Below are 17,748 nucleotides of genomic sequence, written 5' to 3' on the forward strand. Positions count from 1 at the left end.
ATTGTTTGTGTTTTGCAAAAGTGTTCCTTAATGTGTTGCGAATGTCCTATATACGTACAGCACGTTGAAAGAGAGCTTTTGCATGTGTACATGTAACTGGTGTGTGTGTGTGTGTGTGTGTGTGTGTGTGTGTGTGTGTGTGTGTGTGTGTGTGTGTGTGTGTGCGCGTGCGCTTGTTTGTCAGTCAGTGTAAGTGATGGCGGCCAGACACCAGTTTTAATTTTGTTAGTCCGTGAACCAGACCAAAGTAGTACATTCATGAAACTGGTTAAAAACACAAGACAAAAATATCAGCAAGTTAGTAAAATTTCTTACTAAGAATGTTTTATTAAAATAAATGCCAAGAGGTTAATAAGAAAAAAAAAAAGAATAACAGCATACACCATGAAAACTAAATGCAAGCATGTAAAAATACTTATGACAAGGAAACTAATAAAGTCGCTAATGAGTTAAACAAGCTAGGTTTTTGGCAAGAAAAACAAAACAAAATATAACTAGGAAAGGCAACACTCCCCACAAGAGAGACAGTTTTGAAGATGTAAGAGAGAGGGGTAGTGTAGGGGGGAGAGATGAGAGGGGGCATTTAGAAAAAAGGGGGGAAAAAGGAAAATAAAAGTTGCAGTGGGTTTCATCAAAAACAAAAGAAAAAAAGGAGTCAGAAAAATGATTTATAATATACATATAAAATGAGATTAGAAAAATACATTATAAACCTGTAACAATGGCTGTTAATTACATTATCATACATGTAGTAGGCAGGCCAGAGAGAGTACGGTAGGTATAGAGTTCACCATTCACCTGATGGGACGTTTATCCAGCCTTTTACAATGACACAGCACGTTGTAACATTGCAGAGGGAATTTTCTTAATACTGTCAAATGCTGAATTGTCATCTCTTGCTCCACTTTTTAATATTGCATTTCTCTCTTTTTTTTTTTCAAAATAGATAACACTGAAAAAACGAATTCATTTGACCTCTTGGTGTAACAGCAAGATGGAGGAAATCTTTAACAGAACAGACTGCCAGGGGTGGTTGTCAGGACCTAGGAATTCCTTTAATCAATCTTAACTGCTTTTTTTCCCTTTCCTGTTGTTAGCTTTTAAGGAGGAAAAAAAAATCAGTAGTTTCAACAACTGAAAACTCTTTGGTTGTGAGATGGAGCTGGTTAAGGGCTTGATTCAATAGCCAGCAGCTTGGTTGCCAATGATTAAAATCATACGATTATGTTAAAGATTTGGGAATTGTATTGTCAATGGTATTATAGAGAAACATTGGCACTGATTGGATTGCTTTCAGTTTCCAGCTTTTGAAACAAACAAGAGGCATTCCCCAAGTTGGACGAACCCACCCCATTAAAATCAATTTCCTTGAACTGATTCTTTTTACTTTCAGCTTACGATCAAAGCATGTTCTGGCAGACTACTGCGTTGCTATTGGCAGTTCAATTTGTTCTTGGAAGAGTAAGTCACAGTCACCACACACACACAGAAAAAAAAAATCAAAACTATAATAAAATCGTTACAAACCAAAAACACAGGAAATAAAAAGTGAACAACGGTTGCTCAAATGGCTGAGTAAAGGGCAGAAATAATTTCTTTTTCAAAAATCAAAATAAATTTCAGGAAGACAAAACCATGGCACATGTTTAGCTGGTCAAACGACTGCTATTCTTTTTGCATAGAATAACTATGGTAGCCCTGCAACATGGCAAGAGCTACCCTGCTCAAATCTTAGGAGTGCATAATCACTTAGCCATTCCTAACTGCGCCATCCCGGTTGGTGCTGGATATTATTGAACATAATCTTAATACTTGGAAAACATAAACGACCGTCGATAAGGCACTTTGATTTCTAGACTCTTTTTTTAAACTTCTCTGGATGTTTGTCCAACTCTCAGCACAACACCTGGCTCTTATAACATCCCTAGGGTTTATCACTGTTTTGGTCTTCATTTTCCTAGCCAATAATAGCCATGGTAACACAGCGTTCTTCCTAACACCCTCCCTCCCCCAAAATACTGTTTTAAACTCCCCCCACTTTTTTTTTTCTTTTTCATATTTTGTAACTGCAAGTTTGAGTATAAAAAGCTAAAATTGCCAAAAATATATTTTCTTTTGTCTTCTCCAGCACCCTGTAAAATTGTCTAATTTTGTTCTCTTCTGTATTTATATATGCAATGACAGGTATCTACATTTTAATATATATATTTATACATATATATATGTATATATATATATATATAAATACACACATATATATATACATACATATATATATAAGGTATGTATAAAGCAATTTGAACAGGCAGGCATGGCTTTCACATCCTATTTTTTTTTTCTTGAGAAAATACTTAAAAATAAAAGCCCACAGGCTCAGGAGCTGGAATAGCATCACGCGGAGGGAGTGACACATTGTGGATGCGCTTTTACTTTGAAATGGTTTGTCAAGTGTGACAAAGAAAAGAAAGTTAACTCATTAATAAAAGTGACTAAAACGTATTTCTCTCATTTGCAGGTCAACTTGTTATCATGCCAACCTGATTATTGTGAAAAGGTTAAAAATTAAGTCATAAACACACAAAACACCAATTGGCCAAATGCTGAGATGCAAAAACAACAAAAGAGAGAAAATCAAAACAAAAAGTCCAAACAACAAAAAGGCAGAAATCAAAGAGAGGAAAGCATGTATGTGCAAAACCTCCCTGCCCAGTAATGTACTGTATAGCATCTTGAGTGAAGCCCAATTTATATTCTGTCGTGCGACAGTGTAGTGTACCAAAATTGGCGATCTACAAGCTCACAGTGCATCGAGGAAGCGACGCGTAGGGTAGCGTATAGATCGAAAATGTTTGGCTTGTGACACCGTTGTACGACAGAGCATACATTAAGCATTAGTGTTAATTGTCGGTATGTCACTTCATGGGAAAGCTAGGGCACTGATGAGAGAACAATCTCGATCTAAAATGATTGGCTGTCTTTTTCCGGCTGAATGCAGGCACAACTTCACACCCTTTCCAAACTCTAAAATTACCAAGAGAGCCCTCTGCAAGTTATAGATATAATTCAATAGGTAACCCTTTGGCTAAATATGCACACTAAATACTTTTTTTTTGTCTTTTAGATCACAGCTCATAATGCATTGAGATATTTTTGACTAAATACATCAGGCACTGTATAATGGATGCAGTGTGGTGTGGGGGCATGGTTATGGTCAGTAGCTAGCAGGTTATATGCACTGTTCCAATGTCCCCAAAACCGCAACACATCCTACTTTCAAAAATAGTATTAATAAAAATACGGACTCCTCATCCCAAATCTTTCCCTGCCCATCCTGACCTTTCCTAGCCACTTCCTAGTTTCGGCTACCTGGCCTGACGAGACTCTCTCACATAAGCTTGCCTTTTCTCAACCTGTGTATTTGTTTTTTTCTTGCTAGTCCTTCAAAAACAAAGCTAATTAGTGAGATGTGGACAATAGAGGCATTGAAATTAAAGTGAAGAAAGATGACTCAAAAGAGAGAGAGAGAGAGAGAGAGAGAGAGAGAGAAACAAACACAGAAATCATAAAAAGCTCCATTTGCATCAATTTAGCCATGCATTTTAAAAAACAGACAGCTGTTTTCAGCAGCACACCCAGAATGTGTCGGCTCATAATTATGTTTCAGAGCTCAATAACATCACTACTGTACATTAAAATGACAAAAAAACAGATATTAAACAAAGTTGGTGTGAGTGTTCTCTTTCCTTCCATTTCTTTTTCTTAATAAGCGGGTGTTGGATCGGAGTGGAAGGTGGGAGGGGGCGCTGAGGAGTTGTTTTTTTATTGTTGTTTTTTGTTTGTTTTTGGGGAGACAGGGTTACACATCAGAGGGGGGGTTGATGTCATCATTATGAGACAGCATGGTGTTTGGGGTTCGGCTCCCATTTATAGCATTAATACATATGGATGAGGTCACCAAATCACAACATTCTAGAAGTAGGGGATTTTTTTTTGAGGGGGAGGGGGGGGTGTTAGAGGGTGGGGTTGGGCGGGGGTCATTATTGCTATATAATTCAGTGCAGATTCATGAGTCAAAAACAAACATCCACCCAGGATATGATTCATGAAGAAAAAGAAAGAGAAAGAATGGGAATTAAACTCAACGAACAGAGAGAAAAATAAAACAAATGAAAATCACACAACTTGTCAGTTTTTTTGTTGTGTTTCTATGAAGGTTCTGTGTTCATTTCTTTTTTTTTTTTCGTCGTTTTTTTCGTCATAACAGGTTAGGGTAACTGTACGGGGCAGGCGCCTCTCTCTCTCTCTTTCTTTCACACTTGCGTCCGAGAGGCTAGCAAAAGGCAATTACCAGTTAACTGATCAGCAGGCAGGCTTGGGGCAGCTCGTCATTGGGTGAAGAGTTCAGAGGTCAGAAGGTCATGTGTTAGTTGCCGGTGGCGGCTAGGTGGTTAGAAACAAAAAACAAAAACAAACAGAAAAAAAAGATAGAAAGGATATTAGTGTCAGCAAGAAGAGACTGGAATGACATCATTTTAACAATAAAATGAATGCAATCTCTTTATGTGGTTCCCCCTTCTATTAGCTATTATCTCCCGCCAAAAAGAGTCTAACCCCGCCTACGTCATCTGGTTTTAATCATGACGCCGTAGGCTACATCACGATCCCAAAACTACCAAGCCCCCAACCCTCAATCAGTTTGCTAAGGTGGGTTTAATTCAAGCGCTACATTATTGCCCCCAAGTACCAACAAACAGAAGCAAAGGTGTCACAAAACGGACAGACAAACAAACAAATAAAATAGTACAAAAATCTAGTGTTTTAGTTTCTTTCGAGTTGGAATGCAAGTTACGCACAGTGTGATTAGTGGTAAGGAGGACTTGGCGGTAACTACTGTTATGCGGTACAGTGACTACGGTAGGTGTTATGAATATGTGCAATGAATAGATGAATCGCTGTTTTCCGATTCTTTCTCTTTATTTATTTATAAGTATATTTATATATATTTTTTTAATAATGTATATACAGGAGCATAAATACATTTGCTATAAAATGTTCAAATATAAAATGACAGTACCTCGTGTACAACTGAAATAGCATTAAAAAAAATATTTTGCCTGGATTTCTTTTTTAATATATTTTTTTGATACACTGGAGAGAATTGCAAGCTACTTCAGCTTATGTCTGTGCGTGTGTCTGTCTTCCATAGCGAAAATAAAATCCATAAAATGGAAAATGCAAACTCAGAGGCAAGAAAAAAATAAACACGAGGCAGCCGATAGGCTAGTAAAATCATCTGTGTTAATTTATCCATTTGTACTCTCTCTGTAACTCAGAGTAGTACGAATGTAGCCAAATGGACCCTTACGCATCCCCTTGGACTCAAATGGACGTTTACGTGTCAATTTGGGCACATTTGTGCCGTCTCAAGAGTTAAATGAACACTGAGGATTTTACTGGGTACTGGTGTTCTCGCCCTACTCTGGGTCTCCTTTCTAAGCTGTACAATATTCAGCTGCTTCACTCCAGCGCTCCTTATGAGCAGAGGAGATAAATCATGTATGGAAACAGAGTCTGCCCTCTTTTAGGCTCTAATCTCACATCAGAGGAATGTCATAAAATAGCTTAAACACTGCCTGTGTAGGTACTACCTGTCCTGGGCCCACTACCATGCACAACCAATGCTTTTAAGATCACTTTTGCTGAGCTTCAATACGTATACACTTTTAATCTATCTAGACGAAACACTGTAATGTAAACAACATGTGCATACCACAGTCAACCATTTAGCTGGTGTGTGGATGTATGGGGTAGGAAAGGTGGTGGTAGGAAGAAATAATAATAATAATAATAACGGTAATAATAATAATAATGGAACACAGACAATATAAATTCCTGACTAAGGCATCATCTAGGCATTAAACAGAGCATTGCAATACAAGTCAATAGCAGAGTGTGTCTTAAAGAGACTAAACTGACCTCTGTCAGCGGTCACAATCCTTTGGTAAGGATGGACCCGCGTGTCATGCCGTCTCACTTTAGTAGCCATTGCACCTAGATCGCAACAGGTCCACAAGGTTAGAAACCATTCACTTTGAGGGAGAGAAAAGCCTGACTTATACTTCATCGTACGACGGTGTCCCGTGCCAAAAATAGCAATTCTGCAAGCTTATAGATCTGCTATTTTAGGCACGTGACACCACCATACGACGGCATATAAATTAAGCAAAACAGTCATCTTTTACAGTAATCACATTCACATTTTTTTTTGTTACCACGTCATTTATACTGCTCAGCTTATACAATAATACACAGGACAATAACAATAACATTATACAGAATATAATACATATAGACACAATACAGACATCTTTTTGACTAAAAAATGTGGTAGAAAAGAAATATAATAATACACACTTTCTTTTACTTGGTATTTAGAAATGTATAACTTAAGGTAATAACAATTCCACAGTGCTCAGGGTTGTTCAGAGATTGGGGTGGGCGGGTGGAGTGGGTGGGGTAGGTAAAAGGCTCTCAGGTTATCGGCAAAAATAGTGTGATGCTTCCTGTTGTGTGGATCCAGAGGGGTGCTGAGGAAGACTTAGGTGAAGGTCCACTTATCTTATGTAATAAAAACCACTTGAACCCCAGCAGCCATATTCTGGGGGGAATGTGGATGCTGGACACTTGGATACTCCAATACGTGGTTAGACAAAAGTATTTCTGCCGAAAGAGATTTGGTGTAGAGGGGGAAAAAAGCGGTCCAAGTACAGAGCCAACTCGGGTCCAATTTACTAAGCCCAGAGGGTTTAAGTGGTTAAACAGAGCCAGACTCTACCTGCCTGCCTCTCTAGCGCCATCTACCAGTCCCTGTCAAATCCTTATTTCCTGCCATTTCACTAGTTCTTAAGTTCCTAAGATGATCGGCTGCTTGCCGATGGCCGAGGCAGTCATTTAGCCTCGTTGTAGTATTTGTTACAAATTACTTTAGTCTTTCCCGTGTGTGTGGCAACTCAAACAGTTGCAAAACAAAACTATACTGTGTCAACACTTCGTTGTGTTCCTGTAATGGGTGGAGGGCTTTGCATAAAAATGTAGATCTTAAAGGCTGAGATAGCAGAGAGATATGAAATATGGAGAAGGCAAAGCTCTCGAATGTAATGGTTCACTATGAAGAAAAAAAAAAAAAAAAAACTAAGTGTTGCAAAGAGCTAGCAAAGGAACTCCACGCCATTTTAGCACTCTGGAGGTCATCTCTCTCCAGCTTTTATGCAACGGCGTCAATATTTTAGATTTCGTTTTGCTGCCAGGAAGGATGGCCCTTGTCGGCTCTGGTACGGGGCCAAGGATTGAAGAGCGATGTGGCTACTGCCATATTTCTCCTCTCTTCATTACAGTGAAAGCCTTTAGAGAGATTTGTGTGCAGAGCCTTCATTGGCTAAATGGTGGGCAGGGCCATTGGACCCGTAATACGGGTCACTGTGACAACGCCCCGATGCAGCAGAGCAAAAACTACTCCCAGTACTTGACGCAGTACGGGAAAGGGGACAAGAAAAGATAAATAAATAGGTGAGCCCGTTTTGAAAGAAGTTGAAAGAGTGAGTTAGTTTGAAAAGGTTTTATTCTGGAGTTGTCAGGGGAAAACTGAGCGTGTGTACTTCCAAGCTTTGACTGACTACACTGCCACCTCCATGCTACTCTGAAGCAGCAGATGGCATGAAGTTTCGTTAGACTTTCTGCAGCCTAGCCTTGCTAGGTACAGTCCAGTGTTGCCATGTCTGCTTATTATAAGCGTCGTTGGGCTTGTTTTTCTGTAAAGTTGCTTGTAAATATTGGTAGGGTTGCGGGTTGTGTTTTTTTGGGCTCGTTTTTAAAATGTAGTTGCTTATTTGGGCTTCCTTCCAAATGTTTTAATTATTGTTTAAGCAATCATTAAGGACCCCCAAATTAATGTATTTGTCCATAGCGCAGACCCCCATCTGAAAATATGATTTGCCAAGGACCCCTCATACCAGATTTGTGCCAAATATTTCAAATTTATTTAAAGATTTTTTGAAAAGAGCAGATCTGGCAACACTGGCAAAGGCAGCGGAGCCAATTGTGTGAGCATGCACACACGCACGTGTTTGTGTGTGTTCCACTGGGGCTCTGTTGCTGAAGGCACCGATCGATGGCGTGAGTAAATAAAATGCACTAAGCTGGTGTAACCCTGAGAGTTAAAGAGAGAAAAGCCAGTCAGCTGCTCCTCTCTGCTCCACACCGGGCTCAAACACACACACAGGTCAGTGGGAATAGCACTTTGTGTGTCCGATGGTACAGTCGGCACCTGAGGCGCAACATACTGTTAAAGGGAGGGGAACACCCGCCGATAAAGGCATCTGGTTTGCGTTGCATGTACATCTGGTACAGTTGAACAGCAATGTCATGCAAACATGACAATTGTTGATCTATAGATACATCTACATATATATATATACACACACACACGTATATATATACTGTGTATGTGGTCAGCTATATATATATATATATATATATATATATATATATATATATATATATATATATATATATATATATATCTCTTTGGTATGTGTTAAGTTAAAAGCACTGTGGAGCGTGCGTTTGACATTAAGCGTACGCTTGACATACAAACTAAGGGGGAATGTCAGGTATTAGCGCTGGGCTGGAGTTCAATAGGGGTGAAACTAAGACATTGAAGCATAGAGGCTGGCAGGAAAAAAAAGAAAAGGAATTTAATGAACATCCCCAACGGGAGGGAGAGAGAGCGAGAGGGACTTTCTGCAGGCATCAAGGCCTGCCTGCAGAGGACAGCACAAAGGAATGATTTCAAAAGCTTCAGAAATCCGGGGGGGGATCTACCAGCAGACTGGATATGCCTCCAGGCCAGTGCATGAAAGGGTTAGAGTGCAGGCGGTGGTGTGCGCGTGCGCGCATGCGTGCGTGTGATCGCGTCTCGTATCGGTGTGCACGCTTCGGATCGAGGCGCTTCCTCTCGATGTGAACCTTGCAGAGCAGAACCATCTTGAGAGTGTTGACTGTTAACTGGGGAAGTGAAACGCTGACAAACAGCCTCGCTTTAAGACCTTGAATGAACTAAAAAAAAAAACAGAAAAAAAAACCAAAGATCCTTCGCCCCTCCCTTTTCTTTGCCTTTTGTCCGTGACCACCAACCACCACCATCATCACCTCCACCCTTGTGAGTTTGTCTGTTTTTTTCTTTTCACTCTTCAGGTGGACACGACATATTTACCTTTCATAAAGTCCTGATTGTGGCTCATGGAAGCCGCGTCCAGCATCCCAGCCCCGGCGTAAAACAAGCCCTCTTGTCCTGGCTGGGCAAAGGCCGCTGCACCCATGCTGCCCCAGGGTCTCTTACCTAGAACCCCACTGTGCTCGATGGGGTACTCCAGCAGAGAGGTGGGTGCCAGGGCGTAGGGGTAGTCGTAGGGGGAGGTGTAGATGAGCCCGCCTTCCGGCCCGGGAGGCATCAGGGCGGGCGTGCCATTGGGCATCATGGCCGCCATCTGCGCGGGCCGGATGATGTTCATGATGGGGCCGCCGCCGGGCGTCGGGGGCCGCATGTGCGCCTGTGGAGGCAAGACTTGGCCCGGAGGGCCCGCTATGAGGCGCTGGCCTTGGGCAGCTGCCGCCGCCGCTGCAAGAGAAAACGCAAGGGGGGCTGCCATAAGCCAGAGAGTGAAGGACAGCAGAGAGGGAGAGAGGGAGAGAGAGAGCGAGAGACAAAAGACAAAGTGTGGTGGTGCAGTTGATTATAATTACAGGTGAGGAGGAAAATAGCGAGAGGGAAAATACAAAAGCAGGAAGGAGGAGGAGTGGCAGGGAGAACAGGGGAGAGGAGCAAAAAAGGGAAATTAATCCATGCAAATGATCACAGTGTTGACCCACAGAAGCCAAAATGTGCTGCAAAATGACATTCAACATGACAAAAAAAAATGCCCTTACACCCAAAACACAAAAAAAGCATACAATGCAGCAATTGCAATCATCCCAATGCACAGCTAAAATTCAAGCATACCAATCACCATGGCAACTAAGGCTACACATAAATGTATTGCAGTATGTGATCAAACAGGTTTCAGGACACATGGGAGGAGGACAAACAGAAATGGATCAATTCACCATAGAGAGGAGAGCTGGGATCACACATCATGGTATTGGAATTTGATATGTGGTCATAATGCTGATGTGTCATTCTTAAGTTGTTAGCCATGTCAGTAAACGTTACTCCTCTCGATGGCCAGCAGTCCATTTCTGTTCGGGAAACACAAATAAAATGCATTTCCAATTGGTATTGCATTTCGTCGGTCGGGCAGAAAGCTTGGATCTCCATATTTCAACATTTATTTTTCTTCCATAAATGAATACCTAATTTCGTCATGTGACAGTGTATAATCACATGCCATAAATATGGGTGCCAGATTCAAAGTGGTTAAGTCTGTCTGTGGGATTTATAGATTTAAGCAATGAAACATTAACAAGAAATTGTGACTTAATAATTACTACATTGGATTCATTGTAACACAGGATATTTTTTCCCCATTTCTTAAATGTATGGTTTTGGACATACAAGGTTTTGCCCAACAGCAATGATTTGAGACACATACGCATCCCCAAAAGGAGGTTGCCAGAACAAATGGTTCACACAGTAGATAATACAATCTAATTACAATGGTCAAGTCATGGGCTAATTAATTCATCCTAAATAGCTCAGGTCTATACGTTTTCAATTTGACAGCCAATTGAGTTTCGCACCTTTATTTAATTTCATATTAATAAACTTGAACCATGGCATCTCTAAAAACAAAAACAAATGTATTATCATTCAAAACAACACAGAGTAAGGGTCCCAGACAATACCACCACCAAGCAGCCACCAAAGGCAGAGGCTTTGGGCCAGTATGGGCTATGCGTTTACACAGGAGGACCAAGGAAACAAAATATCTGTGTGATCCAGGGACAAAACCAGTGTGGATGCGTGAGCTACAGTATACAGCTACTGTCATGCAGAGACAAGCGCGTGGGATTCATCATTCTGCAGTGCACTGAATGCTTAAAGGGTACCCATCGTAGGAGTGACGCAGAGCAATTGCATTTGGATGGCAGGGGAAGGGGATGGATGGATGGAGGGATGTATGAAGAGAGAGCAAGAGATAGAGATAGAGATAGAGATAGAAAGAGCGATAGTAAAGACCGATATTGAGCCTGTGCTGTGTGTGTGTTCTTTGACTGGACGAGTGGACACAGGAATCGTGAGTGGGGTTTTCGAGAATAGCCTTATGATGTGTATTCAGTAAGATCAGTAAAGCTCGCGCTAACATCAGTTAGTGATCAGATATATGTTGCAATGTCTCTTATTTGGCATTTCGTTTTCAATTTGGTCAGTGAGGTTAACAGATTAGACGAGGTGTGTAATCTACATTTGTATGGTCCCACTTAGATGGACGGAATTATGCGCGTGTGCAATATGCATGCTTACGTGTCTTGATGTTGGTGTCTCTGTATGTCCCGTTGAGAATCGCCAGCTCCATCAGCTGCATCTTCTTCAAATTATCCTCTCCCTCTGCCTGTAAGACCACAAAAAAATAAAAACAACAACTATGAAGATGCACGTGCATTAACAAACTGCATGCTAATTACATACTAGTTAAGACATCAACACCCCCCCTTCACAGCCCATTGGAGACAATCAATCAGTGTTGAGCGTTGGTGAAAGGGGACAGAGACGCAGGCTAAATCGTTTGGACTGAATGCGAAGCGTTGGTCCGTTCTTCCGTTCTCTACAAACACCAGTTGCACAGGGGTGGGATGTTGTGTTGGTTGGGCCCTCGGGCGAAAAACAAGAGATGGCGATAAGCAGAAGCAGCGCCGTCACGGCAGAGTGCTTTCCGTTGTTGCTAAACCGCTGACAGACGTTAAGAAGCGAGAATGCATATTCATAATCCATATCAAGACGATAATTGCTGTAATTTTCCTTTGTTCCCTTGCGCGCAATCAAATGCGCAATAACCGCCCCGGCTAATGTCAGTCCCGTCAATTAATGTTTGGATAAATAAATACAAAAGCAGCAGCCACCATCATTATTGCCAAATTAGGGGACCGAAATTATTCACGGAAAGCAATTAAGATAGAACCCCTCCTCCCACTCACATCCCATTCATCCATCCATCTACATACCCCCCCCCCCCCCCCCCCCCCCCTCACTTCCTCTCCCTACCCGCTCCATTTCCCCTGAAGCTGGCGAGCACTCAATAACCATGACAACGCTAAAGCCCCAGTGATTTTCCAGGTAATACATCATAATTTAAGCAGGTCCTTGTGTGTTAGTCACTCTGCAATCTGAAGGGTAGAGACGAAAAGATGGACAGACAGACGAGGCCTTATTACTTAAATGCTGAGTTATTACAGCGAGTGCTTGAAATGAGACTTGGACGGTTTGGTTTGCTACAAGGTGAGAAAATGTTTAGGAGACTTGTTCATACGCACGTGCGTATTATGTACACACTAAGGCAGTGGTTCCAAACCTTTTCTGGATCAGGGCCCACTTGGGGCCCACCAATCTGACCACTTTAGTGGTGAGATAGGTGGGCCACGTACATTTTCAGCGCATGTTTATTTTTATGATCTATCAATTGACTGTGTTACAGCTTGGATCAATGTATACTCTCAGTTACTATTTATCAGTATCACACTGTAAACAGATTTTTCAAGGTTTTAAAGAAATATTTTTATTTTGGTTTTATTAATGTTCGATCAAATCTTATTTTTTTGTCAATTAATTGCAATATCCCACCAGCACAGGTTGGGAATCACCACACACACACACACACACACACACACACACACACACACACGTCGGAACCTATTAGTGGTGGCAGTAATGAAGGCACAGGGGCAGACAGTGATCCTCCCCTATATCTCAATCTGATCTGTGTGAGTAGCCTGTGTGTTGGGAGTAATTCACAGTTCAGCAGTAGTGTGCCGGGCTATTCAGGAGGTAACGCAGGACAGATGTTGAAGGTGAGAAAGAAAGAAGGAGAGATGGGTGGGGGGGGGGGAGGGGGGGAGAAAAGAAAGAAGACTCAGGGTTAAGCCCTCCCCTGAGATTCCTCTTCAAGGTATGGACTGTCTGTGGTGTGTGAGAGAGAGAGACAGACACAGAGAGAGAGGGTTCCGTTGAGAACAAGAAAAAGTGAGAGTCTGATAAAGAGTAAGGCTAGAGCTTCACAGTAGACAGGTGTGTGTGTTATAAGTGCGTACATGTGCGTAAATGCGTCAGGTTAGTGCACTTCACAGCTCCCACTTAAGGTGAGGAATCTCTCCCATTCCACTCTCTTCTACTAAGGACAGTGTTAAGTGGCAAACAAATATTTCCAAAGTTACAGCACTTTCCCCTGCTATTAGTCAATGCACCAGTGGATGTATTATCCATTGTGGTTTCCCGAATATCAACCCAAAAGTGATGTTAGCCACACACACACCCTTTTCAGCATCCTCTTCAATATTAGAGGTGAGATAAGCACCACTTGCCCTGCAGAGCTGTGATGAGCACACAAGGCTAATTAAACATGGCCCGAGTTGCTGGCTAACAAGGCTAGCACTAGCCAGCTAACCCACCCCAAAGGAGAGGTAAAATCACTGTCATTTAGGGTTGTGGTTCTGACGCTACTACTGCACATAAAAAAATAATACAAAATACATCATTTAGAAATTTTGCTAAACCACAATGTACCCATTACAGGCCTCTATTGTATGTTTGTTGGCATTGCAGACTTTAACCAAACCCACAACCCTGCAGGTCAACAGAGCTACATATGATAAAGAAAACAATTACAGACTAGACAAACAAACAAATACAGCAGATAAATGACTCGACTTCAAGGGCTGAGACAGTTTTTTTTTTACGTCCTGCCCCCGTCTGTCTACAGTACATCGCTCTTCCACCCCTCCCATGGTCTCTCACTCTCTCTCTCTCCCAAAAGTGTGTCAGTGGTTCTTTGGAAGTCAGCCAAAACCGAGAAATGACTGAAGGGAGGAGAAAAAGCACAACATAAACATGAATCTACTCGCTATACATCGTGGGGAGGTGGCTGACAACATGTCAAATGATGCCCTTCTATCCTGTATGCAGAGCTAAAGAAACCATAGCAGTTATTATAACCATTTGGTGGTTTAACGTGGATCATAATATCTAGCAGCTCTGCCCAGAACTCCAGTGGGATACATAACACTAGCCAATAGTAATGTCCGTAGCAGGTTCCAGTTTAGTGCTTAATTCATTTTTTATTTTTTGTGCCCACAAACCCCTTCAAATACTTAACAAAAACATAAGATACTGAAGAATAAGACGGATGTACGTGTTTAGATGATTACCCTTCAGTTTTTGTCACCTTCTTGGGGGGAAGAAAACACCTTCCGATGTATTCTTAATGAAATGCTAAACCGGAATCATCTATTAAGACTATGCTGCAAGGCATTTATGGTTTATGTAAAAGCACAGAATAGGGCTGTCTAGGCTACTGTCATACATCATAGGTTGGTGTAAACTGAGTCATGTGTGCATGAGACACACACACACACACACACACACTCCAAACATAAAATGAGCCTTGCTGTATACGCTACAATGTATACTTCATTGTGTACCAGTGTCCCCCACCAAACAGAGCAGATCTCACAACGAGTTGGGATTCGCTGAGCTTGTAGATCGGCTATTTTCATATAAATCAGGCTTCATAGTGTAAGTACTGTAGGAGCAGGTAGTTGTCAGGACCAGTGAGCCCTGCCAGTCTCAGTGCAAACTGGACGAATCTGGGCTATGTTGGACTGAATAACCGTCGCTAGGTTTGCCAAGTAGCGACGTGTGGACGCTTCACGATGTGGCAGAGCTTTTAAAAAATACACAGAATAGTGGATTCAAGTTGCGGAAGCAAGGGATTTGTGGGGGTTGCAGAGGAAGAGGAATGAAATAACTGGTAGCTGTTTAGAAGAGATGGGGATGTCCTTGACAAGCTCAGGCTGTGTGTGTGTGTGGGGTTGTGTGTGCGCTAGCTGTCTATTGTTCAGAAGCAGTATATGCTGGGATGCGAGTGCTGCCTGGTGTCACAGTGTATTCTAGTGTGTGTGTGTGTGTGTGTGTGTGTGTGTGTGTGTGTGTGTGTGTGTGTGTGTGTGTGTGTGTGTGTGTGTGTGTGTGTGTGTGTGATGTATGATGATGGATCTGGAGGGTTGGGGGGGTTAAATGGGCGCTGGGGAAGAGCGTGCCATCATCCATCCACCTCTGCATAGGTGGCACAGCGCCTGTTGAGACGAGAGCGAGGCAAAATAGAGGGCAGCGAGAGGGGAAGAGCACAGATGCTGCTGCAGCTAGGATGAGCTGTGTACTTGCGTGTGCATGTGTGTGTGTGTGTGTGTGTGTCCTCTCTCCGTTCCCGCTGATACAGCGCCATCCCATCAGTACACACAGTTTGTTAGGAGAATCCCACACAGCCAGGGAGATCATTTTTGTTTTATAACCATAATGTGGGCAACGATGTCTCCGTCCAGTTACAGATTCCACTATTGCTGCACGCACCTGCGTTAGTCCCTTCATTTAGTGGATAGGAAGTAGTAAGGTTATGCTGAATGACGATGACTATCCATCAATAAGAGCACTTTCTTTGGCCGTTCACCAGTAATTTTTGATTCATTGGTCTAGAAATTGGAATCAGTCCACTGTAGTGAATGAGTCATTTCTAGTGCAATGCCCATTGCCAGTCTATGACGTTTGCACTGTGACAAGTTTTCTGAAAAAGGTCAAATATTTCTAAAAAAATTACGACAAATGTATGTTGCTATATACTGTACATAGCAACAAGAACCCCAAATGGTATAGTTACAAATAGGGGTTCCCGCCCAAAATGGGTTATTTGAGCACACACACACACACACACACACACACACACACGGTTTTAAATTGTTCAAAATAAAATGCAACTACGTACAAGATATTTTGAAAATAAGCTCTTCTCTCCAGTGCATTCACTGTAAAAACTGAAACTGTGGAATGCAATACCGAAAGGCTTGCCCACATAAATGATCAGATAGCCCACATATGCAATTTGAAAGAGACCTTTTCATGAATGTTACCACAGAATGTACAACATTGTTTACAAAAGGATGCACGTAACGATAACGTACATAAAGGCATAGAGGTAATGTGGAAACAGACCCCTACATTAGTGAGGTGCTGGCTATGAACCAGGGTTATTATAGTCAACTAAAACTAAGAGTAAAACTAAAAGGGGGAACATTTATTTTGATAAAAGAAACTAAAATCAAAACTTAAGTACAAAACAACTCAAATGAACAATGTAAAACAAATAGTATGTACAGTAAACAGTATACTGTATGTATGCTGTAAATAGCATCTAAAATCAGCGTTGTTTCAGTTTCCCTGCCTCAACGTGCACTATGGTCAAACCTTGTGTAACAGACTGGCTTTGCTAATATGGGACATTTATTATAAATAACACATTATGCTAATCATATCTGTGATCTTCCATCCTACCTTAAATAAATATAACTGAAAAACTAAGACCTCTAGTGGAAACGGAAGTCCTAAACAGTCAGAAGTAGCAATCATCAAGCTTCACCTGCTGAGCAACACAAAACACAAGGCGGATGGTCCGCCGCGCAGCTGACTGTGACATCACATCAAATAAAGTGTTAACCCATTAGAACCGGGAAAGCATCGGTCATTTTAGATTTGAACCATTATTTTAAAATAAAAATGGTGAATATTTGTGCAAAATAATCTTTTAATATATATTTTTTAAGCGAACATTTATCAAATATTTTGTTCCAGGGACATTCAGAAGCAAAGATTTGAGTTGAAAATGTTGTTTTGTTGTATTCAAAGATTTGCACAAATGTTCAAGATTTTTCAAAAATAGCAGATCAAGCTAGCCGAGCTTGTATATCTGCTATTTTTGAATAGCCCAAAGTATAAAATAATGGTTATAGCACAAATCTAAAATTACACAGTATGCATTCCTGGATTGAATGGCTTTAAATCAGTGGCGTGTGAGTGTCGTAGCCGGTGAGGACTGGGTTAACTAAGTAAAGAGACTAGCCGCGGGTGACCGGGTCAGAGGCGCCGCACAGATGAATGTTTGATGAAGAGGAAGAAGGACAAGCAGTTGGATACTTTCCCATAGCTTTACTCAAGATGCCATCACAATTAACCTATTTTGTCCACAGCCTGTGTGTGTGTGTGTGTGTGTGTGTCCGTGCGTGCAGACAGAGGATAAATAACGGGTGTTGTGTAGGCAGGGTGAGGCAATGAGTTGCTAGGATTCCCGGTGGAGAAATGCTGGCCGGGTTACAGATACACAGGGATGAGAAAAGGAAGTTTTCCTTTACTGTCCCCATGTATCGCTCTGTCTACACACACACACACACACACACACACACACACGTTCCTGTCTATCAGCGAAAAGCCACTCAATAATGCTGCTCTATCCACAGGAATCAGATTCAATCAATGAGGCCTATTTGTGAAATCAGCAGAGCGGTAAAAGCTATCAGGGAGGGAGGAGGAGGAGGGAGCTGTGTCCCACTGCCTACCTGACAACCCTGTGGATGCTAAATCGCAGTCATGCTTCTTGCTCTCTCTCCTCGTTCAGACGCGGCAGGCATAAGGGAACGCGCACACACACACACACACAC

General features: G+C 41.8%; 1 protein-coding gene across 4 annotated transcripts in view; it reads right to left on the bottom strand.

Annotated features, from left to right (window-relative positions):
* Window positions 1-302: 302 nt before the first annotated feature.
* Window positions 303-17,748, bottom strand: part of qkia (QKI, KH domain containing, RNA binding a) — an 89,974-nt gene continuing 72,528 nt past the window's right edge. The window contains exons 5-9 of one of the 4 annotated variants that reach the window (XM_080413676.1): window positions 11,519-11,606; window positions 10,162-10,293; window positions 9,272-9,700; window positions 5,977-6,051; window positions 303-4,440 (exon numbers count right to left, since the gene is read on the bottom strand). In XM_080413676.1, the coding sequence (XP_080269802.1) occupies window positions 4,424-4,440; window positions 5,977-6,051; window positions 9,272-9,700; window positions 10,162-10,293; window positions 11,519-11,606 (741 nt within the window). In that variant the 3' untranslated portion in view covers window positions 303-4,423. The other 3 variants (XM_080413675.1, XM_080413674.1, XM_080413677.1) reach the window with 3 other exon arrangements.

This window comes from Gymnoscopelus braueri (assembly GCF_963280865.1).
Source record: "Gymnoscopelus braueri genome assembly, chromosome: 19".
Classification (NCBI taxonomy): domain Eukaryota; kingdom Metazoa; phylum Chordata; class Actinopteri; order Myctophiformes; family Myctophidae; genus Gymnoscopelus; species Gymnoscopelus braueri.